The 27,006-nt window shown below is 38.2% G+C and overlaps 3 protein-coding genes across 6 annotated transcripts in view; all 3 read left to right on the plus strand.

Moving 5' to 3' along the window:
* Window positions 1-10,670, plus strand: part of ddr2l (discoidin domain receptor family, member 2, like) — a 40,046-nt gene extending 29,376 nt beyond the window's left edge. For both annotated transcript variants that reach the window (XM_067439530.1, XM_067439531.1), the window contains exons 13-17: window positions 941-1,068; window positions 2,357-2,554; window positions 4,948-5,182; window positions 5,794-5,943; window positions 8,615-10,670. In XM_067439530.1, coding sequence (XP_067295631.1) covers window positions 941-1,068; window positions 2,357-2,554; window positions 4,948-5,182; window positions 5,794-5,943; window positions 8,615-8,752 — 849 coding nt within the window. In that variant the 3' untranslated portion in view covers window positions 8,753-10,670. The remainder of the gene's footprint in view (window positions 1-940; window positions 1,069-2,356; window positions 2,555-4,947; window positions 5,183-5,793; window positions 5,944-8,614) is intronic.
* A 2,049-nt stretch (window positions 10,671-12,719) lies between these two features.
* pheta1 (PH domain containing endocytic trafficking adaptor 1) lies at window positions 12,720-18,738 on the plus strand. 2 transcript variants are annotated; one of them, XM_067439532.1, is made up of 3 exons: window positions 12,720-12,805; window positions 14,002-14,132; window positions 15,434-18,738. In XM_067439532.1, exon 3 carries the CDS (start codon window positions 15,454-15,456, stop codon window positions 16,240-16,242), a length of 789 nt encoding a protein of 262 aa, XP_067295633.1. In that variant the 5' UTR covers window positions 12,720-12,805; window positions 14,002-14,132; window positions 15,434-15,453; the 3' UTR covers window positions 16,243-18,738. The 2 variants fall into 2 exon arrangements, with proteins under 2 accessions (XP_067295633.1, XP_067295634.1); XM_067439533.1 differs by having other exon boundaries at window positions 14,002-14,097.
* Window positions 18,739-21,443: 2,705 nt separating this feature from the next.
* sh2b3 (SH2B adaptor protein 3) overlaps window positions 21,444-27,006 on the plus strand; it is a 78,184-nt gene continuing 72,621 nt past the window's right edge. The window contains exon 1 of one of the 2 annotated variants that reach the window (XM_067439550.1): window positions 21,444-21,667. The gene's annotated coding sequence lies outside the window, so the exon portion shown is untranslated. The remainder of the gene's footprint in view (window positions 21,668-27,006) is intronic. The other variant, XM_067439551.1, reaches the window with a different exon arrangement.

The raw sequence follows: 27,006 nt of genomic DNA on the forward strand, positions 1-27,006 counted from the left end.
TTTCTTGTACTATGGTGACACCATAATAATACCATTGTGATATGATATACACAATACTGCCATTAAAAAAATACAGCAAAAAACTGTAATATTGTGAAATATTATTACAATTTAAAATAGCTGTTTTCTATTTTAGTATATTTTAAAATGTAATCTAAATGGATGATTTGCTTCAGTGGTGCGGCTTCATATTCTTGTGGAAACTGATACATTTTTTTCAGGATTCTTTGATTAGTGAAGTTAATAAACGTCATTTCGGGAGGAGTACGCCCATCTAATCTTTCAATTAATACCAAGGTATAAAACCAGCAGCTTACCACTTTGCCTTTTTAGTTTCTGAAGCATCCCTCCTCCTCCCCTGCTCCTCCTTTTGTACAATTTTGTTCACCACACTGGTGGTGGCTGAGGAGAGATCCCTGACACGAGTGTAAAGCACTTTGGGTGTACAGTAGTACATATGAAAGTGCTATATAAATAACTCATTCATTCATTATTTTATTCATTCAATTTTGCCTGTAATAGGGGGGCAATCGGAGCTCGGGTAGAATATCCTCTCCGAGCCCCTCTATAGCAGACATCAAGCCAAATCTGTTTACCACTTTCACTGAGATTAAATGGGCACACAAACTCGTGAAATCTTTTGTAACAAATGTTTAATGTCACTTTTGATCGATTTAATGCATCCTAGCTAATTTGAAGTATTAGAAAAACATATTGAACCCCAAACTGAATGGTAGTGTATATCCTGTTACTGTGGTTATAGTATGTTTTATTAACATTTTGCACTAAATCAATCAAAGTATAGCATGATAGTACAATGGAACCTTATAGTATTTGTGTGGTTAGTGGAGCCCATGCAAGTGTGTTTTCGTTCTCACGCTGTTTAAGTATGATGGTTCACATGTGTTCATATTCTTATCTGCTCATCTGCTGTTTTCAGGTACATTTGTGTGAGGCCGAGGGTTTGGCAGAGTTTCTGGGAGAGGGTGCACCGTTACCGGAGCAGGATGGCAGGCCGGTGCTGGTAGCAGTTAAACAACTCCGAGCGGATGCCACCAGCAATGCCAGGTTTAAAACCAACAAAACACACAAAAACACTAACATTTGATTTGGGAAGTTGCATAATGGAGTGAGGCTGCCTTAAGTACTTCTGTGAAGTTCAGCTTAAAAGTTTGGAGGTAGTTATGCAATTGTGATGTGTGGCAGCGTTTAAGCATGTAGACATGGTAAAGACAAGACGAACTGCTGAAGTGAACGTCAGAATGGGGAAGAACGGGTATTTAAGTGACTTCGAACATGGCATTATTGTCTATGCCAGACGGGCTGGTCTGAGTATATCAGAAACTGCTGATCTACTGGGATTTTCATGCACAACCATCTCTAGGGTTTACATATTCAGTGAGCGGCAGTTCTGTGGAGGAAAATGCCTTGTTGATGCCTGAGATCAGAGGAGCATGGACAAACTGGTTCCAGCTGATAGAAAGGCAACAGTAACTCAAATAACCACTTGTTGCAACCAAGATCTGCAGAAGAGCATCTCTGAACGCTCGACACATCCAACCTTGAAGCAGATGAGCTACAGCAGCTGAAGACTACAGTGGCTACATAACTACAGAGGGTACAATTACACCAAGATTGGACAATTAATGGTTGGAAAAAACGTTGCCTGGCCTGATAAATCTCAATTTCTGCTGCAACATTCAGACAGTAGGGTCAGAATTTGGTTTAAACAACATGAAAGCATGGATCCATCCTGCCTTGCATCTACAGCTCAGGCTGCTTGTGATGTAATGGTGTAAGGGACATTTTCTTAATGGCACCTGAGCATCATTTAAACGCCACAGTCTACCTGAGCATTGTTGCAGACCATGTCCATCTTCTGATGGCTACTTCCAGCAGGATAATGCACCATGTCACAAAGCTCAAATAATCTCAAACTGGTTTCTTGAACAAGAATGAGTTCACTAAACTCAAACGGCCTCCACAATCACCTGATCTCAATCCAATAGAACACCTTTGTGATGTGGCGGGAGATTTGCATCATGGATGTGCAGCAGACAAATCTGCATCAACTATGTGATGCTATCATATCAATATGAATGAAAATCTCTGAGGAATTTTTCCAGCACCTTGCTGAATCTTAGCCTCAAAGAGTTAAGGCAGTTCTGAAGTCAAAAGGGCTCCAAATGTTACTAGCGAAGTGTGCCTAACATGTTTGCCTAACATAATTTCAGAATACACAGTCATCAGTCATTTTCACTGTTCTGTATTATTTTCACATCAATATTTAGTGATGGATGCTTGTCTTTAGCCTTTCACCTGATCCCATGATAACTTCTGACTTTTGTCTGTGTAGAAATGACTTCCTGAAGGAGATAAAGATCATGTCGCGTCTGAACAACCCAAACATCATTCAGCTGCTGTGCGTGTGCGTGAGCTCAGACCCACTCTGCATGGTGACGGAGTACATGGAGAACGGAGACCTCAACATGTTCCTGTCCCAGAGAGAGATGGAGAGCACACTCACACACGCCAACAACATTCCGTCTGTCAGGTGTGTGTCCATCATTATGAAGAGCCCTGACACGTACAGCCTTTCATCTCCAGACAGGGGTCTATATCACTATTCTACAAGTCAGATTCAAGCTTAACATTCTTAACCTTTGAATTCTTCAACTTAACCTTCAAGTTTCAAGTCAGCTCTCAGTTTATGATGGAAATGTTTCAGATTGCAGGGTTTAAATGAAGCCAAGACCTCTTCAGTCTTCAAGGCGTAATAATAACATAGAGATAAGTCATTTTGATCTGTTATTTTTTGAAAACTCAAAAAACTAAACATCAATATAAATGTATAAGACACACAAAAAAACGGTTTAATATGTATGAATATAGTTTTATATATGAAAAAAAAAAAACATTTAAAAAAATTATAATTTGCTGAAAATAGGTACTTTAAAGGGATAGTTCACCCAAAAACATAGACTGGGTAAACCCAGCCTGATCTGCCAGCGATTTGAATTCGCCCTGCAACATTATATCCTTTTTTTATAATGTTTTTGAAACCTGTACATTATATCCACTACATAATTTGACACAAACTTAGTGCCAGTCGCATTGGAAGTTACCTATCTGAGGACTACTTTCAGGTGCTGCGTAATATTGCGCCACTGAACCCATGGTACGACCTCAGAGTTCCATGATTACTACGCAGGAATAAGAAAATAGTTCCTATCTATTTCGGTATAAAAATCTAAACTTTTAATTTTACGTTGGTCTTAGTACACAATGGCCCTCATTTATCAATCTTGCGTAGAAACGGGTGTATATGTTGGCGTAAGATTATGCTTACACTCCTCTCACCGCCGGATTTATGAAACTGTGCGCACCTCTGCAATTCAGGTGTACGCAATTCTTGCCCTTGATAAATCCCACGGCTGAAAACGATCGTCATTAGAATAACACGCCCCTATATATTCAAGTCTCCGCCTCTCCCACGCCCTCATTTTACGCCATGGACAAACAGAAGACGGCAAAGAAACGAAACTTCTCCGAAGTGGAGATCGGGCGCGCTCAATCATCTCACTAGTCAGGGCACTGATTAGGACAAAAGTCAATGAGCTGACTCCCTGATCAGTGCTCTGACTACTGAACTATTGAGATGATTGAGACGCGCCCATCGAGACCATCACCAGGGAAGTGGAAAAAAACCCCGAAATTGTTTTATTTGGGAGTTTAAAGAGTGGGATTAAAGGCGCTCACAAAAACAAAATATGGACCCAAGTTACGAGTAGCTACTGTTAGTGTGGGGGTTGAGACGCGCACTCCAGCAGTTTAAATAGCTGTTTGGATGATAAATTACCATCACAATGCATTATTTTACAGCACGTTTTGAAACAATTAGCATTTAATTTCGTATCATGGCACATGTATTGGGGTCTACAATAGTGATGATGTATTGTGGAGTAAGATTCATTCACATTAATAATTACATGACAATTTGTAAGATTCTTCTTCTTATTATTATGATTATTATTCTTAATGACGCTTGTTATTTAGAAGAAGAATGCCGTTTTTATTGATTTTATTATTATTTAAAAGAAGAAGGCCATTTTTATTATTTTGTCAGTCTGAATTATTTTAGTCCCAGTCCGTGCGCAGCTGCCGGGCCAGGCGGGCCTGAAACGTCAGATAAAGCGCACAGGCTCGCGACTGGAGGAATACATATGCCTACAGATCAAACGCTTTGGTAAAGTCACACAAATTAAACATTGACGTTCATGTTGCACAAAAATAAACACTAAATGTTGTTGTTGTGGTTTTTAACAGTGGGTCATATAGCATATCTTGTCAGTGCGTTTTGTGGTGTTAGGAATTGTTTTTCTGCGCATTTTCGCACTAACTCAAACGTGCGTACACCACCTCCTGAGCTGGCGTAGGATTTGAGCGTGCCGTACGCCAACGTCCATATTGATAAATCTCAAGTCACCGTGGGTTTGGGTGTACGCAAGGTGTACGCTGGAAATTTGGTGTACGCACTTTTGATAAATGAGGGCCATTGTAACTACAGAATAGTCATGTTTTAAATAGGAAAATATTATCTTTGAAAAAATCAAGTCTTTGGTCATTTTTGAGAGCGATGCTAATGGACTAATATGATTCAATGATGTGTGCTAAGCTATGCTAAAAGTGCAGATACAGAAATCGGCTGAATGGATTCAAAAACGGTAAAACTCAACTGAAAATGAGCATATTTTCAGACAAAAAAGTGAATAGTGGAGTGTTCCTTTAAAGTCCCTAATGTCCCTCACTCTGACAGCTTTCAAATCTCTTTTGTATTTGCACACATTCAGAAGGGGTACCAGTTGAATTTGATACTGATTCAAAGTCATGTTTTAGTGCCTCTAACTCTTGTGCATCTCTGACTCTTGTGTTTCTGTTTCTTTGCAGCATTGCTGACTTGTTGCACATGTCGGTGCAGATCTCTTCTGGGATGAAGTACTTGGCTTCTCTGAACTTTGTGCATCGTGATCTAGCCACACGGAACTGCCTCCTGGACCGCCATCTCACCATAAAGATCTCTGATTTTGGCATGAGCAGAAACTTGTACAGTAGCGATTACTATCGTATACAGGGGCGTGCTGTTCTTCCTATACGCTGGATGGCCTGGGAGAGCATCCTACTGGTGAGGGAAAGAGAAGCCGTTTATAAAAGCAAAGGTGCATGCATGTACCGTTCAAAAGTTTGGGGTCAGTAAGATTTTCATTTTTAAGGGTGTTCACACTTGGAAGTTTGGATCGCTTGTTTGTTTTTTGTTTTTTTATTCAGACAAAATGAACCATTTAGTCCTGCTTCGCTTAGCATTCACATTGACATTTTTAACATCTAACCTAAAGATACCAAACCTTTTTTACTCATCAAAGAATCCAAAAAAAGGTATTGTTTCCACAAAAATGTAAGCAGCACAACTTTTTTCAGTATAATAATAATAAGAAGAAATGTTTCTTAAGCAGCAAATCATCATATTAGTATGATTGAATGAGGATCATGTGACACTGAAGACTGGAGTAATGATGCTGAAATTCAGCTTTAAAACATATTAAAATGGATAACCGTTCTTCTAAGTTGTAAAGAGCATACTTCTTTCAAAAACATGAACAGAGCGCAAACTTTTGAACGGTAGTGTATGAATTGTTCCAAAGCTATGCGTTTTGGCAACTATAGGGTGGAGACATTTGTCAGCGGTGGCGTTCTTTCTTTGTATTGGATGCATTATGGGATGCATGTGTTTTCTAGGGGAAGTTCACCACAGCTAGTGATGTGTGGGCATTTGGAGTAACTCTGTGGGAGATCTTCACTTTATGTAAGGAGCAGCCCTACAGCCTGCTGTCTGACGAACAGGTCATCGAGAACACCGGCGAGTTTTTCAGAAACCAGGGGAGACAGGTACACATATTGGCTTTGGTTTCGGTTGTGATTTGAAGTGAGTGAATCTCAATTGAAGTGATTGATTTCTCCTGCAAACCACAGTGAGATTGAATGCACACTGTTGCGTGAACAGGGCTCCAGACTGCTTGCAAGCTTTTTTTCCTGCTGGCGCGACTAAATTTAGTCACATTGGTAAGACTGGTAACTGATTAGGGCTGCCATTTCTGCTGCATATGAGAAATGGCAAACAAAACGAAAGTGGAACAAAATTGCATTATTTGTCTTGATCATGTGACACAGTTAGGGAGATCGAGTGAGAAAGCGCTTGAATTCCGCAGGTATAATAACATCGCTACTTCCAGATCTAGTGAGAAGCATTCAAATTGAGTGCAGAATTCTCTGTTTTAAACCACAGATATCAGATCGAACAACGCTGATGTGGAAACCAAGAGAAACATTGTTCCATGGTGAAGTTAAAGAACGATTTTCAGTCCACAAATCACCAAGGATTAATGTAGTAAAGCTAACTGCAGCCATGGTACTGTGGCAGAAATATTCAAATCCTTTTAGACTATTTATTTCAGGGTTCGTACAACCTTTTGAGAATGAAGTGCTTTTCCAGCACTTTGAAAGCTCTAAATATTATCTAGTTTAAATGTAATTTTTAATGTGATGACAAAAAATATTAGGCTGATTTATTTATTTATTTATTTTTTCATCTATGTACCCATTTGTAAAACTAAAAGTTATACGCAAACTAACATGTGACAAACACTTTTGTTCCATAAGATATGAAATTACCACTATAACCAGTAGATGGCAGCGGAGGATAACTTATTTCCCAATTAGCCACTTCCACTCCCTAATCACATGTTTTGGTTTTAAATTTATATTTAGATATTTTAAAATCCCTATTATAAAATATAAAATCATCTAGAAATACTTTTTTGGTTAAAGGCTGACACTTTTGTACTGAAGTATGAAATAAGAAAAGTCTCATGAAAAACAAAAACTTCTTTAAATTGCAAAGAATTACACAGAAAGCAAGTGAGTAGCCTAGAAATCTAGACGCACCCTAGCGGCAGCAAATCTTATCTGCCGCGAGTATCGTCTATGAACTCTCAATACCCTTCTGAGCTGTAAAAACCAAACTCTGGTCAGGCCAATCACATCGTGTATAGAGTCGATGGGCGGGGCTTAACATGATGACGGCCGAGTTGCGCTTGCGTGCTACTAGTAAACACAGAAGCTGGCGAACGGCGGTCTTTCGAATCAGCTTTGGCCGTGACTCTGTAAGACTTGGAGTTAAGCTTTTCTCTGAGAAAAGAACGGCACTGAAGTCATTCTTAAGAAGGGAAGATGTGTTCAGAGTTTTGCCGACCAGATATGGCGAAAGTTTAATCAACTAGCTCTGCTCCTTCACCTTCGTTGCTCTGGTTCTTGTAGCGCTATCCAATTGTGTGCACGCCGTGCAGAGGGAGTTTAAAAGACAACCCTTTATCCCGCCCCTCGGATTGAGCCCTGTAAATGGTGAGTTTCCAGACCAAACATCTTAATGTGGGTCTGGCTTGTCAGGCTAAAAGAAGAGTGGTCTTTTTATAATTACTGAAGCAGTCGGTCAGTTCGTTATGACACTAAAGAAGAATAATGGTACATTTAATAGGAGTAGAATATCCAAAATTTTACCTTTTAAAAATTGGTTTCTCAATTGGAAACTCAATCTCAATGCTTTACTGTCAAATGTGCATTGATTCTCCATCCCCAGTAAGGTGCTCGTGCCTATGCCTGACTTAGTCATACTCAATTCTAGTCAGAATATGAGTCTGAAACTGCTCCATTGGGCTGTGATTATGGGGCATGGTTCAACCGAACCAGGAAAGACCTCAATTGGATAAACCAACAACCAATCAGAGCAACGAAGTGACGTCAACAGAGCTCAACTGCACTGTGTTGCCAAGTCCGCGTTTTTTTTCCGCGCATTGTTTTCCATGTCCGTAGGTTGAAACGACTATTATGTGATATATAGACCCATGAGTGTGAATTTTAGCAGGCAACCTTGCCAAAATAACACACGTTACCCCCCAAACTCCTTTTTTTTCCCGGAGAACCCCCCGAGAAGCTATATTGTTTAGGGCTAGTAGTTGGCGGGTTTTGTTGTAAAAACTTGGCAACCCTATCTGCATGCACGCTGAAATAAACAATCTTTGCCGGTATTGTAAAAAAAAATAAAAGAATTTAATGATACACAGAGTACTCACCCAACATGATCATCATTTTTGAGAGAAATTGTGAAGGTGAATGCAGATACAAACAAGCTCTCCATTTAGGATTAGAACAAATATAATCCAAGCCCCTTTGATGACGTGCAAGTACGTTACTGTTTATCATCTGTCCGTCATCGTCTAAAGCCCACCCTGATGATTTCTTTGTTCCGAACAGTTTCTGTTTTGAGATAATTACTCCTCTATGGAGTGAGGCCAGACCGAACTGCCCAACCTAAATATTTTGTGGGCGTGGCTAAGTTCGGCTGGCATTCAGGCTATCTGGTGCCACCATTTGAAGAACTTAGTGACTGTGCTCAAATGTTAGTCTGGAGCCCTGGTGAAGTACATTATTTCTCTGATGGTATCATCTAAAAAGACTTCTGACCTTCTTACTTTTCACTCACTCTCTCTCTCTCTCCCCCTAGATCTTTCTCTCCGCCCCTCCACTCTGTCCATCCTCTTTGTTCGAGCTGTTGATGCGCTGCTGGAGTCGTGACATCACGGACCGGCCCTCTTTTCACAGATTGTATCAGGTCCTGCGAACTTTTGCGCCCCATTCGTGACCGATTCCTGCTCTACTGAAACAACCTGGAGGAGAACTGTTACATGAGTACTCTGACTGCTTGCCAGTCAGGGAAGTAGAGCAGAAACGTAACGTTTTAGCCACAATGTAGCGTCATCAGAGGTTCAGAAATCCAATGGAGGAGACATCTAGAGATGATGAGATTTCACAAAAGGCATTCATTCATTATTCACTCGCTCATATATTCATCTCCATTGGGACTCAAAGAGCTTCTTTCCAATCCATAGACACTTGAGATTTTTTTTGTACTTTTTGTTGTTAATATTTCCTTTGAGTACAATTATCCTTCTTTTCTTCATCTTAAATGTTATTTCTGTTTGTTGTTTTCCCAGAACAACAGTGACTCTTAAGCCTACTGTGTATTCTAGGCAGAAAGAACCAACTGGACGAATGTCGTATTTGTCAAAACTGTGGTCGTGTATCATGAAGCACTGCTGTCTTTTCATTTTTGTCCTATTTTTGTTCCTTATTTACCCCCACACTGGAGTTACTGTGTCTTATGATATTAAGTGTTGTTTTGCTCTCTGAATATGAATGTTTTTACAGGTTCTTTGGATATAGCTGGGTTGGAGACTTGCTCTGCCTAGGTCTAGCAGAACTACTGTTATAGTTAGATTAAAGAACCCTTTCGGAGGAGAGGGGAGAGGGTTATAGAGCCAACAATGGACTGACGTGCAATTGTTTGCACTGTTTTTCCCCCAACTTGTAACAGGCCACTTTAATCAACATGAAATCAGAATGGACTCTGTTTGTCTTCTTCAAACACTCTTCTGGTCTCATAGTTATTGAATCATCAGTGCTCGTTTGTTTCTTTTAATTTTGTCAAAATGTAATAACTTGTTTCTTAAAAGGACAAGATGCATTTTGTTTTAAATATGGCCAAAATGCTCTTGTCAAATGTTCTTTTCACCTTCATTTTCTGCAAGCAAGTGTCAAATTATGGGAGTAAAATGGGTTGTTAATGCCATTTCACGTTGGCTTTATTGCAGCATCACAGCCAGACAAACTACATTTCAACTTAACACTACAGCTCCGTGATATTGGCATACAATTCTGAGATTGCATTTTCTATACGAATTTAGCCTGGTTTAGGATGATGTACAGGACCAATAATATCAATATTATAAAGATCCATATCTTCGATCTCGCTAAAAGGCACATGGTTATGGGGGATTATGTATGTACGATATTCAAAGCACATTTTTCTTTCTCTTTTAATCTACTTTAATGTTTTATACCATTCCTTTAATGTCATTTAATGCTTTTAGTAAAATTTTGTGAATGAGTGTTGCTTTAAAAACATTCTAAAAAATGATTTGATGTGCTACGATGTAATCAAAATCTAATATTTCTGTCATTGTTTCTAAAGCATTCCTTTTGTGTAGTTTGTGTTTACTGTATTTCAGAAATTGTCGTCAAATTTGCAGGAGACGTTTTATTGTTTGGCTGCTGAAAGGTTTGGCTATGCAGGATGTTTAAAGAGTCCTCCAATAGCACTGGGATTTCGGTTGAATGTTGGTGGTAGGAAAGCTATGAGGTCGACGCGGTTCATTGAGAAGGGCAACCACTAAAAGTTTCCCAGAAGCCTTTGCTGAAGTGAGCCTGAGGCAATTTCTGTTATTACTGATGAGTTTTTTATTTTCACTACGTATTTAGAGACCAAGAATGCATGTCTGTGTAAATGTGTGATACTGCGAGTGAGTGTTTTGTGTTGAGATGACCTTCTTTTACCGTTTAGTACTCAATAACAGTCTTTCATTCAAACTCTCTGTATGTGTCCTTCATGTACATTACATAAGCAGAGAAGATACTGTATGTATAGTAATATATTGGGGACTAAGACCTTTTTCTTTCATCTTCTTTCTTATTTTCTATAATAAATATCGATTTTGCTGTAACAGTATGTGTGTTTAGTGTTTTTACTTATTCTGAATATTTTTCTAAATGGCTGAGTAGTATTATTTTATATCATTACTGTTAGGGGTTAACAGCTTATGACCCAGGACCAGTAGTGAAGAAATGAAGACAGAGTCAGGATTGCAATTAAATAAAAGAAAAATTTACTTAAGAATAGTTTGCAGTTTCAAAAGCAGAAGCCAGCTTCAAGTCTCACAAGGAGTTCGTAGGCCGCGCTCCCTCTCTCACCGTCTCGTTGCCTCGCCCTATCGTACATACAATTGTCCCAACAGTTATACCATTTTCAAGGTCTTATCCACGTCATTACTGCGATGTGGATGGTTCTGATTGGCTCAGAGACAATGCACAGTCATGGTAAATTTCCACTCAAGTCAGTTAATCTGATGCACGTTTCCACTGACGTGTCACTTGTTGATGCTTTCACCCCAGAATTAGGCCTGTGGTGACCTTCCAGATCTGGAGCAGGCGCCAGCTTGCCCAGAACAACAAGTCCACTCATCTCTTAGGGTGCCCATTGAACACCATTCTGATCTGTAACATAGAATATTGCGCACATACACAGATACACAGTCTCTCCAAGGTTGGAGCTGATTAAGCTCCAGTTCTTACCAAAACATACTGATAACATGTGCTTTCTTTTAGTGAGAGGGACACACAATAGTACAGGCAATATTCATCTTGAGTCTTTAGTGTTTCAGTAAAAGGAAATATAAAAGAAATAAAACATAATAAATTAAATGAAAGACAAATCCATATTTCATATCTGGAAGCCGGGCTAAGTGAGCAAACCCTGTTACTGCACTCCTGACATGTTAAGGGTGTGTGATACCTCCAAAATCCACACATCTCTAGGCCAGACCCTCAGTCACTCCTCAGAGACCAAATACACACTTTAGAAAACAAGAAACTAAAACAAAATCATAACTGGATAGAATCATTATAATAATACAGGTAATATAGGAAGATAAATATTAATTAAGGTTTTGATTATGAAGTCAATTAGGATATGAATATATACAGGTATATTGAAGCGGCAGTGGATTTCAGAATCCCCCCCTTCATTACTATATCTATCTTTTTTTTTTCTTCTATGTGACATTGAATCAATGTTTGACTGACTCAGTCACTAAAGTCCAAAGGAATGGATGATATATTAATGTGTGCGTTGTGCCCAAGCACCCTCCAAATGTCTGCCTTGGCAAAACAGAGTTACTTTGACTACAATAATCTAAGCAAGGCTGTTTTATCTTATAACATTATATTTCTAGATCTACAGATATCAATTACTAAAATGCTTATTTTTATTTCCACTTTCTGTCAGTTTATGCTTATTGAATATGTTTGACACCCTTTGAGTTCTGGCATAGCAAAGATATACCACAGTAGGTCTTCTACTCATATTCTTTGTACAGTTTGCACAGTCATGGGTTTTGAATTATTGCAAATACAATAGTATATCAAAACACCAGCATTACCACAAAACCACCTATAAAAACGTCTCCAGTACCTCCAGCATCTCAATGACAAAAAGGTGTCCCAGTCACCCCCTAGAATAGATCATGTTAATGCCGTGTTGCTTTGAATATGTAGCAAAACGGCTTTGAATTCCCTGCTAAAAGAAAAACAGCTAAAACCAGCCTAGTTGTATAGTCTTAACTGGTGTAAGCTGTTTTTTCGGCCTGGCCAAGCTTCGCCGTTTTATGGTCTCGCAGCTTAATCAGCCAAGACCAGCCTGGTCACCAGAAAAAAAAAGTCAAAACTCCTCTAGCTTGTGAGACCAACTAAACCTAGTCAACTAGCTTAGATTTTAGCTGTTTTTTCAGCAGGCTTGGTAACCACAGTACAAAAAAGAGCAGATTTATGATCAGACGAAATGCATGTAATCTGAATTTATATATTATCATGTATCCCATGCTTAAACTTAAGTTTAAATATGTGAGAAGCGCGTGGGACTCATTATGATCTTTATGGTTTATTGTGTCCTCACGAACGCGCGCAGTGCAGCGCTGCAGTTACTAGAGAGATTCCTGCAAAGTCACGTGATCGCCAGTCAGGAAAGAAAGAAAGAATGAAGGGAGGAAAGCTGTCCGCTGGCGTCCAATAACACACTCAGAAGGCAAGTTAAACATCGGTATATGTTCGAAAATATTATCTTCATGAGTTTCTCTATCTTTGTAACGCGGCTTTAACAGTTTTACGCTAGTTACAAGGCTGCATTTGATAGTTTAATGCCAAGCAAACTGCTCGAGCTCAGTCGCGAATGACAAAGACTGTAAGTATTATTAAGTCGTGTTGACTTCATTTCCACATGTTGTGCTTATGGTGATGGATGATTTCCTGAATTTAGGAGTGTAAACGAGTTTGATAATGTTATATTAGCTTTTTCTAACACCTTCCTGGTCGTTGTTAATGCATGTGTGTGCGTTGCAGATGTGATCCTACAGTATATTTTTGCAGCAATTTGATGCTCACTTGTAATGTAGTGTATATATCTTTAACAGTTGTATTTTTGTAAGCACATTGGTATAAGACTCAGTAAAACTTTTGTACTTGGCTTTATTAGCTGTTTGTGTAATAACACCATTTGTTTTTACTGTGTGGTACAGTAATTGCGGTAATAACATGGTATTTTGATGTGTATCAGGATATTGAAATACATGTATCATGGTGTTTGCATGATATTAAAAGAAAATTCCAAGAACACCGTTGATAATACCATGAAACACAATACTACCAGGGTGCTTTTTGTTTCCTTTTTTTATGTATCTTAGAATGTAATAAAACCACCAGATATCAAATGGTAATGCTAATGGATGCACTTTGGTATTTACAACAGTAAATATCCAAACTACTTTTAGTTTATACCAAGGTATGTTTGTATTGTCCTTATAACAAGTATTGTGGTAGTACCGTGGTAAAGTGATGGTATCAGATGACATCCATGGAAAACATGGAAATATCAAGGATATTTGATAACTTCCAGGGCTGGAAAAGTCATATTTGAAAGAATTATGTATATTTTCTACTTTATTTGTCACATGGTTTTGTCACTAGGTCTGAATAATGTATAGTTTAGTCACCCCCACACAGATATTTATGTATGGCACTTGTTTTAAGAAAGAGGAATTTGCTCATTTTAAACCAGGTCAGATGTGTAATGGAAGTGTAATGTTCCTGTATTTATGACACCTCAGTCGTTGACTTCAGTGTGTGTGTGTGTGTGTGTGTGTGTGTGTGTGTGTGTGTGTGTGTGTGTGTGTGTGTGTGTGTGTGTGTGTGTGTGTGTGTGTGTTTCTATATTTTTTATTGCAGAAATGGGATGGAGATGTGCTACATGTGCTGCTGTTTTGATTGATGGTTGGAAGCAGGCCACACGTGAAGGCTTCGCAGAAGAGCTTTGAAAGAACGGTCAATTTTTGTCTATTACCGTTCAAAAGTTTGGGGTCAGTATAATTTTTTTTAAAGAAATTAATATTTGTATTCAGCAAGGATTAATTAAATTTGTTAAAACATTGAATGTTAACAAAGGTTTTTTTTTTCAAGTAAATGCTGTTCTTTTGGACTTTCTCTATCTGTTTTTGACATTGATAATCAGAAATGTTTCATTAGAAGCAAATCATCATATTAGAATGATTTCTGAAGGATCATGTCATGTGACACTGAAGACAAGAGTAATGATGCTGAAAATTAAAAAACAGTATACAATTTTACAAAAATGTTTTTACTGCAACATTAAAAAACAGACCCCTAACTTTTGAACAATAGTGTGTTTTCATTCTTTCAAAATGTTTAATATATTTCTTTATATCTATGTTTGTATAGGAATCATCATTGTGAAATCAAAGTCTTTATAGCCTAGTAGATTTAAGATAAACAGTAAAACAGTAAAAATCGAGTTAAAAAAATAATCAAAGCACTGTTAATCAAAGCACAAACCCTCATTACCGTTAAGAAACTACTTTCAGGATTTACTAAAGATACCTTATTGCATATGCATTTGTAGGAGTTTCCCTTTCAGATGCTAAATTAATGGGAGGAGAATATTTAAATGAATCATGCAAGGTGATTTACAAAGGTTTGTGCTCGTCAATTTACTGGTGTTTGCACCATTATTTACCGCCTAGATTGGTTATGTTGGTTTTGTATTATCGAAATGATCCGGCTTCGTCTGTGTTCTTCAATTTGCATGTCAGCAGTAGATCACGTGCAGAAATTTCCACTCCCAGCGGCGCTTTTGTGGAGTTTTTTCCCATGTTTAGTAAATCTGTCCCTAAATGTTGACCCAATTTAATTGTTGAATCAGTTTAGAAATGATTCATTGGAACACAGTTTGAACTAATCAACAGAATTTAATCTCAACTCTTCATGCATTTTTTGTAATATTGGATTGCAAAACAAATCCAATTTCACAGTCTATAAGAAAGCTAATAGCCAAATAAAAAGTGAAGTCACCGCAATAATCAATGTTGAATAACATTATACATTGGCCTATAACTGATATGCAGAGCACATTTTTTATTTTATTACTTTTTCTATTCATCATTGTAAATAAAAACATACATTATTATGATTATATTTAGATGCTAGGGTGCTGTTCTTTAGATTTATTTGTTGATCCAATATGACAAGTAGAAAATTGGGTTTAATCAGTATTATTAAATATTGCTGAGTTAGATATTATCAGTCTATCTCTGTTTACTGTAACTGTGAACTGTAAACTAATTTTTATTAATTTCTTTTTCAAAGACGGGTGTCCTCTCCATCATGAAGTTGAATGAGAGGTGCGTGGCGCATTATGCCACATGCAACTCTCCTCCAGACAAGACAGGCTTCCTCTTTAAAAAAGGGGAACGGAACACGGCGTACCATCGCCGTTGGTTTATTTTGAAGGGCAACATGCTGTTCTACTTCGAGGAGAGGGAAAGTCGAGAGCCGATTGGCGTCATCGTCCTGGAAGGCTGTACGGTTGAGCTCTGCGAGTCTGAATCCGAAGAGTTTGCCTTTGCCGTCAAATTTGACTGCGTCAAGGCGAGGATTTACAAGATGGCTGCGGAGAGCCAGGCCGCTATGGAATCGTGGGTCAAGGCTTTGTCACGAGCCAGTTTCGACTACATGCGGCTGGTTGTGAAGGAGCTGGAGAGACAGCTGGAGGAGGTACAAGGAGCGAGATTGCTGCAAGCGAAGAGCAAGGCGAAGAAACACCAGACACTTGTACAGGGAGCAGAAGCAGGCCTCCAAAGCTCCACCCCATCCCTACAGAACGCCGCCATAACGGGGCCTTTGCAGGAGGGGCTGTCTAGCAGAGAAAACGGGGTGTCTTGGAGCAAACACACCAGTGTAGCGAACGGTGTCAGCGAGGGCTGTGCCTGGGACGGGGACAGGAGCGTGAGGGCAGAAGGCGTCCGACCACCTCCGGTGCCTCCACGGAGGAAGACCAATGGCGGGTCGCTCGAGAGCCCTGTTTCTCCCGGCACAGGCTGCTTCTCCAAACTACATGACTGGTACGGCAAAGAGGTGGCTGAGCTAAGAATAGAATGGCTGCAGAGCCAATGAATGAAGCTGGACATCGGCAAGAGACTCAAAATATACATCCATACGCATTCTGTTTAGTACAATCATGGTTTAAAAAGTTAGTTCATCTGAAAATGAAAATTCTGTCTTTTTTTTAATCATGTCGTTCCAAACCCATAGGATGTTCACAACACAAAGTAAATCTGAGATTTCTATCCTTCCATTTACAGCTATATAAATGACACTTTTTCACAGAGATCTTAAAAGTAATCCATATGATCTGGGCAGTTCAGTCCAAATTTTCTGAAGAGACTTGATCGGTTTATATGATGAAGAGATTAAATTAGGCTTTTATTCACATATAAACATTAATAAGCAAACATAAACAGAAGCTCAGCTAAACCTGCTTGACACACAAGAACAAACCTCGTTGGTTCTCGCTGAAGCTCAAACGTGCTGCTTAACACAAGAATGAACCTCATTGGTTCTCGCTGAAGCTCAAACGTGCTGCTTAACACAAGAATGAACCTCATTGGTTCTCGCTGAAGCTCAAACGTGCTGCTTAACACAAGAATGAACCTCATTGGTTCTCGCTGAAGCTCAAACGTGCTGCTTAACACAAGAATGAACCTCATTGGTTCTCGCTGAAGCTCAAACGTGCTGCTTAACACAAGAATGAACCTCATTGGTTCTTGCATTTCAAGTGAACATGTTTGAGCTTCCATTTAACACAATTAATGTGTGCATTGATGAATGTTTGTATGTGAATAAAAGCCTAAATTCAATCTGTCATACAAAGTGATAGTCTCTTTAGAAAATTTGGACTAAACCGATTCATATTGATTAGTTTTGTTATCTCTTTATGAACAGTTTGAAGTGTCAAAGTGTGTAGCTGTCAATGGAGGGACAGAAAGCTCTCAGATTTTATCAAAAATATCATTTGTGTCCTGAAGATGATGTCTTAAAGATTTGGGACGACATGAGGGTGAGAAATGAATGACAGAATTTTCTTTTTTAGCTGAACTAACCCTTTAAGAAATAATCTAGTGCATCAGAAGGAAAATCACGTGTCCACTTTTTATTTTATAAAACAAGACCAAGCCCATTTTAAAGGAACATTCTGTCATTGTTTACTCACCCTCATGTCATGTTCCAAAACTGAAAAAGCAAGTTTGTTTGTTGTTGTTTTTTAAATCCAGAAAGCGACCAAAGCTAGGAAAAAAATGCACCAATAAAAATTATATGCACCAATATGACTAAATAAACCACAACATTTACCTAAATATATTTTGACTAAAACATGAAAAACATTACACTTCCTTCAGCTGTTAAGGGGTTGATCTGAATAAATCGGTGAATTTGTTAGAACACGGTTTGAACTGATGCACATTTATGCAATTCTTACAATTCAGAAATGCTATTAAAATCATCTTAACATTCCTGTACTTACAAGTTGCGAGAAAAGGACGGCAGTCTTTAAGAAACGAATACACTTTTTACTTGGCAATTAAAAGTCATCGCAATAATCACAGTGCTGAAAGACATTACACATCGTCAGAAAAGTCATTGCAATATTAGTATATCGCCTAACCATAATGATTACTGATTACTAGAGACCGACAGACAGGTTTTTTTTATGTGTAGACTTGGAAAAGAAAAAACACTTTTTTCCTATTTGCCATTGTCAACCAAGACCTAAATTATTATGATTACATTTAGATGCTGTTCTTTTCAATTATTTGTGAACCCAATATGACATAAGTGCTTAAGTGGTTAAATCAGTATGATTAAATATTGTTGTATTATTAATTTAAACACGAGTCTACGGTGCTCTTTTCCATATAAATAGGTTCAAAAAACCACCATAAAAGTATCATAAAAATATCTTAACAGTTTATATGATAACTTTAAGATGAGCACAAGGTTTGGCTTTGTGATGTAAAACATGGCTTCTCATATTTTGTCAAAAATGTCAATGTGTCTGGAGATTAACAGTGAAAAATAGAGACCACATTTATAGTGTTGTTTAAAGTTTGACAGTCCCAGTCCACATTGTGAAAAATAGCATTCAGGATGTTCTGCCAAACGTCTTCATCTGCATTCATGGAAGCAAGAAAGCGATATGGGTTTGGAAAGACATGAGAATGAGTAAATGATGAGGGAATTTTCTTTTTTTAGATGAGCTAATCCTGTAAAGTCTCGTACTTAACTTCATGTTGGGATTTTCCTAGAAACTCATGTTGAAGTGGCGTGCCATTTCCTTTTATCTTATTTTATATATAAATATATTTTTTAAATTGACGTCTTACTTGCATAACACTGTGAATAATCTTTCACAATGTCAGTCTTGATTTTTTTTTTTTAACAATAGCGGTACAATATCTGTGTTTACAGAATCAAAAACACCACGAATGTTAAACATTACAGTGCCAAAGCTGGTCTATGGTCATTTGTAATCTTTTTGCAATATCATGTAACAAAATAATATTGATCAGATGTATCACACAAGAATAATACAGCTAACCTGAGGAGTGATTACACAGCAAACTTCTTGGGGTGATTTTTATGCTGGATTTTAGGAGATCTACAATCAAACCTGCCAAAAACATAATTGCCAAAAGGATTTCTTTCTTTAAATTATGTAAAAGAGACAATGGATCTATCTTAACTAGCCAGCTAACATGTAATCTTCGGTTAATGGATCTTTTTTCTTAGCAGCTCTAATACACAATGTTACTCATTTTTAGGCTAAGCTTTGCTGCACTTAATTATATATTATCATGCTTGCCAATATGCATGGCAATGCTTTGCCTAGCCTATTTAAAACTGACCAATTATAGTCATCATACTGTGACCAACATTTAATACATTATACAGACAGCTCTCGAATTTACGTATGCTTTTTTGTAATGCATTTTTAATGGTACAAATTGTGTGCAATCCTGTAATCATATCTGGAGATGTTGCCTGCAGTTAGGACACTAAATAGGGTCCTCAGCTGGCCTACCGCAGTGCCTTAAGATTTCATGTTAAACACTGTGTTTGATTCCACAATAAAATAGGAATCAACAGATGCTGGTTTTAGTCATAACAGCTTGTGTATTAACTTGATGCTGAAGCTGCATTGCAATAACCAGAGTCAAAACAGGCACTGAAATTACATTGGGTAAAATATTTAATTTGAAGGAAACGAGAATGTAAGTTTAATGTCAAATAAAGATGAGCATCAATATAAGATTTGTATTAAAAGGTTTTTTTTTTCCTTCAACCAGTGAACTCGCACAATCGCCACACGGTGGCTCCGCTTTGCTTTCATTTTCATAAAGACTGAAGAGTTCATTCACTGATCGCGCCATTGCAATAGTTAGAAATGTGTGTGTGGAGATGCATTTAATTTTTATTTGATGGATGGTTATTAAAATTCAGTGTTTTTTTCTGTAGCGATGTGCATAATAAAAAATAAACTATGAAACACTTTTAAATTTATATATGCCATTTGTGGCCTTTTTAATTACATGGAAGTAAAGATTAAGTTTTGAGGGGATTGTTATTACTGTGGAACTTTTTCATAACGTGAAAATTTTATATTTTTCACAGCTAGCATTAGCAATACGCTTTCAATGGACAGCAGCACACATTTGACAGGAAACTACAAAATATATATCGTGACGCAACAAGAAAGCACTTAGCTAGAGACTATTTTCAAAATAAAAGTCCCAACGTGGCACATTAAATAAGGTTATACATTATATAATCGCACCGTATGTGACATACTAACAGCTATTTCTTTTACTGTCTATGTTTGTGACATACTAACAGCTATTTAACAAAAAAACGTTTTTTAAACATTTTGTTTTGTGTGTGTGTATTAGGGCTGTCAAAACGAATAATCACATCTAAAATAAAGGTTTGCATTTACATAATATGTGTGTGTACTGTGTATAATATGTATACATAAATACACGATATAATTACAAATATTTATATTTGTCTATTTAAAAAATATTTGCAAATATATATATATGTGTGTGTGTGTGTGTGTGTGTGTGTGTGTGTGTGTGTTTATATATACATAATAATTATATACAGTACAAACACATTATGTAAATGCAAGGTTTTACTTAGGATGCAATTAATCGTAATTAATCTATTTGACAGTTCATATTTACCTGTATTTTCACGGGTTTTTATATGCACAGAACTGTACTATACATAGCATATCTGTTTACGTCATATACATGTAATTCTGTATACGATTTGTATAATTGTGTGATTTAAAAAAAAAAAATCTGTATTGTATTTTTTATTATTATTGTATTTTTATTGTTGTTTTATATTAGTTTTATCACACTTGGCCTTATCCCTATGCATATATCAAGATTTTGATCAATCAAGAACCTCTTGAATGTTTCTCAGATTAAACCACTTTTATACATTATTTCCTTGTTTTTGAATATTATAAATAATTTAAAGTAAGTATGTAAGTGTATGAGAAGGTTACAAAAACTACATGAATGTCTGATGCTGCGTTCCAGACGAGGTTGGGTTGAACATGAGAAGATCGCAAATGAATTGTCCCACTTCAGACCTCACTGAGTTCCAGGCAATCTGACGTCACTTTTACCACATGATGTCGCCACGGTCACACAACGAGATCATATGGTGTTTTTGTGTCAACAATGGCAAAAACTGAGTAAAAACAACATAAACCGAAGGCATATTACATAAGCCTAATGTCTAAGTTTGTTTTTCCGTTTCTGCTCATTGGAAACATAGATATGTATATTACGTAGATCCACATTCAACTACTCCAGACATGTCGGCGAGCACGCCATCTTGCAAAGGTCAGCATGTCGTTACTCACAGTAAGTCACTGATGCCAAAGAAATTTGATAAGCTTTCACAGGTATTTTATAAGTGCATTTACTCAATATTACTTATTTTTTACCATGTTACTTTTAATGTTTTTACTTTTGTTAACGCCTTAATGTTGTGTTAGCTTGTGTTAGTTTAGCAAAATAATCAGACCGTTCCAATATGGCGGATGGATTAGGTATAGCCGCCTCTAATGTGGTTTCTATTTGTATCATCTATGTTTGGAAGCAGGACATGCCAACAGCTTGAGAGTGACGTCAAATGACGCGCCTTACTGAGCCCGAGGTCGGTGTTAATCGATGATCGATGTACCCCGAGTTCACACTCCGAATGTCCGACTTTGAGTGGCGTGCCAGACGTTATTTCCTAGAAGGAAGTGGGAAAAATCTCAATTCCGATCTGTCTGGAATTTAGCGGTAGCGCACGGAATAGGGCTTTTATTTTGCCGGAAACTCCGTGTGTCGCCACATCAAGGATTTTCGTCGCTTGTTGTCGCAGTGTCCATGGAAAGTTTTTTTCCTTCCTGAAAGTTTACGCAGGACTTGCGCGCATCCAACATGACAGAGAAAGTAACGGACACCACGGCTGGCAGGCAAGTCATGTTTAATCTATATCAAAGCGCTCTCTTGTTGTAAATTAAGATGTTTAAAGGGCTTCTGCAGATTATGAACTGTTCGTGATATATATCCCGACACTTCTGGCTAGAAGTTTCTTGGTCAGTGCAGATAACGCAGAGTTAGAGTTCGAGAGGGGGGGTCTCCCGTTTCTGCTCTCCGACAGTTATGACACCGCAGTAATTATTATGAAAGGTTCATATATTTGCTGTTGAGGTTATGGGCTGCTATCTCCCCTCTCAAAGTTTATTGCAAAGTTATAATAAACTTGACACTTGCACGCGAGGCGCAGAAAAAAAAAAGTTTAAAGGGATCGCGCAGTTTCACAGCGCGTGCCGAGAGATATGTGAATTACGTACGTATTCTTAGAATTTGCGTCATTTCAAATTTGCAATTAAAGAAAACTTATGACCATATTAATTTGACCATATTAAACTGCACGTGCTCATGCGTTCACACCCGCTTACAAGCATCCTAATGGCATCGAATTATGGCCGTTTATTACGTAATTTTTGTAACACAACATACACATTAATAATAATTATATATATATATATATATATATATATATATATATATATATATATATATATATATATAATGTAACACGAGTTCATTTGCATACTGTATATGGCTCGTTTATACAAACCGTTTTTAGCCTACTTTAGTTTATGATGTATTTTATTATTAATAATATGGCATGAGCTCACTTGCATACACATGTGAAATGGGCAAGTGTATAGAAACGAGTTTATTCCAGATGTGCTTTTCATTATCTAGAACAAGCGACCGGAAACCCTGCCTGTACTTTAGTTTATGATGTGTTTTAATAATAATATGCCACGCTCATTTGCATACACATGTGAAGTGCGCTCGTGAACATGTGTTTGCATACATATGCTTTCATCATCTGGGCATCTGGATCAGTTTGTGATGTTTATGTCGGGCAGATGTTATAGCCCTGCAGCTGAATACAAACCGTAAAGTGTTCAGGTAGCATCTGCTGAGTGTGTGCGACTGTTCTTGGGTTGTGTTGTTTGATTTGGGAATGTAAATTTGACTTTTTATACACCGATTTTGTTCTTGCAGTGGTGAAAATGACTAATAAGAGTTTTTGTTGAACATTTATTTTGAGTAATATTTGTTTTAAATGCACTAGTGTGTGTATGTATGTATGTATGTATGTATGTATGTATGTATAAATATATATTATAATTCTTTATTTATTTTTTATAATTGTGCATTATCTATTAACACAGTCAGTAGGACCCACCACAGATTTTGTTATTTTGACGTTGTATTATTTTGTTAACAGATGGGTTCATCTGAGATATAAATAGGTTAGATTAAACCGAAATAATCAAAACAAATAGGTTAGCTTTACCTTGTGAACATGACAAAAAAAAATTGCATGCAAAATGTAAATATGCGTTTTATTAGCTGATTATTTAGTACTTTTTATATTTTAGTCCAAAACTGTTTACCACTCCTGGCCTGCTGTATTAACCTGCTGGAAATATTTTTTACAGCCATCAAAAAAATATGTTTTAAAATATATTTGTGTCCCTTTGACAACGGATTCAGTCAGCTTCCTTCAAAAGACCTGACTGAGTCAAGCAGCAGATAAATAAATAACAAAATTAACATGCATTGCGTCATATTTACTAATTGTTATTTCTACATTAGTACTCTCTCGTGTGGACTTTGGCGAGTGTTAAACTTTGACCATGGGTGGGTGTGATATTTATAACATGCATAAGTGCAGTTTTGGTTTTCTGAGCGTCTCAATATAAATACGAAATTACACATCTCAGAGCGCTTCAGAAATCTTTGAAATGTATGACAGAGCATAGAGAAGCACTGATGCCAGCATGTGCACATGCAGAACAGTTCTGTTGCATCATGCGTTCATCTCAAGAATCCCCCGTTCCCACACTCGCTGGCCCCTGAACTCCCACCCCTGCATTGGGGGAACAGTGTGTCGAGATGTGACTGCGCGATATGGTCAAAGGAGCCTTAAATGCTCAAAGGAACGTGCTACTTGTGAGTGTGTGTGTGCATGTGTGTACATGCACTTCCTTTTGATCAGCCTCCTCAGGTTGTGCAGCCACTTTAATGTGTGTTTTCTGTCTGTTTTTTTGTGCATGCTAGTGTCAGGGAGAGAAAAAAACACTATTGAATGGGCTTGTGCAAACAGGACAGGAGGGAAAATTACAAGGTTTCATTGTATCTTGCTTGCAGTCGAGTCAAGAATGCTGTCATTGTGTGTTTGGAGACACATAATATTTGTCTTGCAGATGCACAGACATCACTGAGTGCTATCGAGGTGTCGAAATGTGTTTTTTGCTCATTTGAAGGCACACTTTGGAACGCCTGCCACAAAGTGTATAATTAGTGCTCTGTGCTAAAGCCCCCCCCCCCCCCCCCCCCCCAGCACTATTGGTCACACTTAGAATCAGGGGTTTGTTCAAAAAATTGGTGCGTAATTTTATGGAGGTTTGTGCTATGAACCTCAACTCAATTCTAAGTAATCAGAATTACCATTTCATGGTGGACTATAAAACTGGCATGGAAAGAGGAATCTGATTAGGGAACAGGGCCTGAATTCATGAAAATCTTAAGAAAATTCAAACATTTAGTTAATGTCTTATTTGTTGAATATGAAATATTAAAGGTCCCGTTCTTCGCAATTCCATCTTTCAAAAGTTAGTGTGAAATGTTGCTGTTAGAGCATAAACAATACCTGTAAAATTATAAAGCTCAAAGTTCAATACAGAAGTTCCCTTTCAAAGCCTACAGCGAACGGCCGGTTTGGACTACACCTTCAGGAGTGACGTCACTAGAACCGTTTGTTGACTAACCCTCCGCCAACAAGAACACGCAAAATAGGGGGCGTGGTCTTGTTGCTCTCCCGCGTGGAGAAGAGCGTGCATTCAGCGCATGCATCTCCTCGTTATGGTAAGAGGCGGGACCTTTCCTGGCAAAGTGCGCTAAGCTGCTGTCCAATCACAACACGGGAAGCGCTGGCCCAATCAGAACTCGTTACGTATTTCTGAAGGAGGGACTTCATAGAACAAGGAAATTATCAGGCCGTTTTTAGGACAGAGAAAACAGCGCTGTACAGATAAGTAAATTGTGTTAAAAAATACTGTTTTTTTTTACATGCGAAACATGAACTCATGTTATATTGCACACTGAAAACATAATCAAAGCTTCGAAATCATGCAAAGAACGGGACCTTTAAAGGTAGGGTAGGTCATTTGGAGAGGCTCAAAGAAAGCTAGCTTTGAAAGCATAGATCCCACCCTCCCAAAAGTACTGACTGCGATACCAAATGCTGAATACTGAAATGCTAAAAATGTGACGCTTTGAGCGCTGTTGAGCTGTAATCGTAAACACCTCTGGCTGGCCATTGTGCTCACATGCTCATTGGATGTGCCTGTGATTGGCTACAATGATCAACCAAGCGGCAACCTCCCACAATCTCTGTTGAAGTCAATACGGAAGTAATGTAAACTGCAATTCCTTAACTGGCCTCCAGAAGGGAGCAGAATCTCATTGAGCCCCATGTTAAAATTCCCAACTTTACAGCAGAAAAAAACATGTTTACAGCCTGGGAGAAATTGTGGTTTTGGCCTTTACAGCTAATTTTGCAACCCAGGCTCATTGGAAATATGTGACTCTGCCTACATTTTTGCAACACCCTAATTATGTACCTCCAGGTACGTTTACCTGCACTTTTTGGGTGAAGCGTCCACCGGAGGCGCTAAGTGGTAATATTTTTTCTCCATTCCCAGAATGATCTCTTGAAATGGCGGATGTATGACACGCCAATTCGTATGCCATTTTGGCGTGCTATCAAGACGCATAATCGCTTTTTAGCGTGTTTATCGACGCCGTTTCATTCTACCCCCCTACACTGCCCCTACCCCTAAACCTACCAAAAAATTTTCAAAAAAAACTATTTAGTATGTTTATAAATCCATTTTCCTTGTGGACACACACACATATTCAGACACATTGAACGAGTAACTCAAACCCTTCCCTAAACCTACCCATTTGTGTATTAGAAAAAACAGGATAACAGGCAAATACGACTGCATGCATAATTTATTCAGAAAGTACAAATATTCCAAGTGCTCCGAGGCCAAACGATTGATTTGTGTGAAGAAAATCCCCAAAAGCGATCAGTAACATTGAGTCCATCTGACAAAGATTAATAATAAATTTCTAATATTGCCGCCGGAAGAAACGTCACGTCAGCTTTGACAGCATTGGCTGTCGTGTGTCTCGTGACCAACTGCGTCATTACGTCAGCTTCGATTGTGAAATGCCATTGGCTCTCGTGTGTCTCGTGAACGATCGCATCATTCAACTTGTGTGTATCATTTGAATTAGAAAAATGAATGAACGAGTGCATGTGTGTTCTGTTCGCAAAGGAGCGCGATCATCATTTCAACGACTAAAACATTAAGATCAACTCTGTTCTTCACGTGAAGATATCGTATGACTTCAGAAGACTTGGAATGCAACATGAGTTAATACTTTTATACAGTTTTTTGGTCAGTTTTTGCAATAAATACATGTGACTGTACATTCATTTGCCTGTTACGTGTTTTATATTGTTGAGAGTTGGTCGGTTTAGGGTAGGAGTGGAGTTAGTTGCTCCAAAATATAAAATGAGGCTATAAATATTCATTCTGTGGGATCAGGTTGGCACGTGTATGTTTACGCGAAGTCATGATGTCATGTTGCGCATCTGGAACGGAGAAAAAAATATTACCACTTAGTGCCTCCGGTGGACGTTTCACCCAAAAAGTGCAGGTACATATTTCGGGTGTTGCAAAAATTTAGGCAGAGTCACGTATTTCCAATGAGCCTGGGTTGTAATTTTGACCTTCATGACAACTGTGAGGGGCTGATTTTTTTTTATAAATCATTTGTTTACATTATATAAAGCCTTAAAGTTCTGCATAATTAAGGGCGTGGTTACTTTGAGTGACAGGTGGATAGCCATTTATCCGCTGTCTATAGTCATTGCGTCACCTCAGCTCCGCCCACATCCCGCCTCTTTGCCAATTTTCTGGGAGTGACATGCGATGACTCGCTTGCAAGATGGTGATGCCCAGGTTGTCTCTACTTTACGCTTCAGAACGGCTTATTGGAATACTATGGGTAACATCACGGACACTATGTCCATATTTTTTTACAGTCTCTGTTTGAAAGAACACAGAAGTGTTTGAAAGTGTTTTGAAAGCGGGAGCAGGAGCGTTTGAAAGCACAAGCAGGCGTCAACCAGCGGACCGGTAGGCTGATA

Source organism: Pseudorasbora parva, chromosome 3, assembly GCF_024679245.1.
Source record: "Pseudorasbora parva isolate DD20220531a chromosome 3, ASM2467924v1, whole genome shotgun sequence".
In the NCBI taxonomy this organism is placed as follows: Eukaryota; Metazoa; Chordata; class Actinopteri; order Cypriniformes; family Gobionidae; genus Pseudorasbora; species Pseudorasbora parva.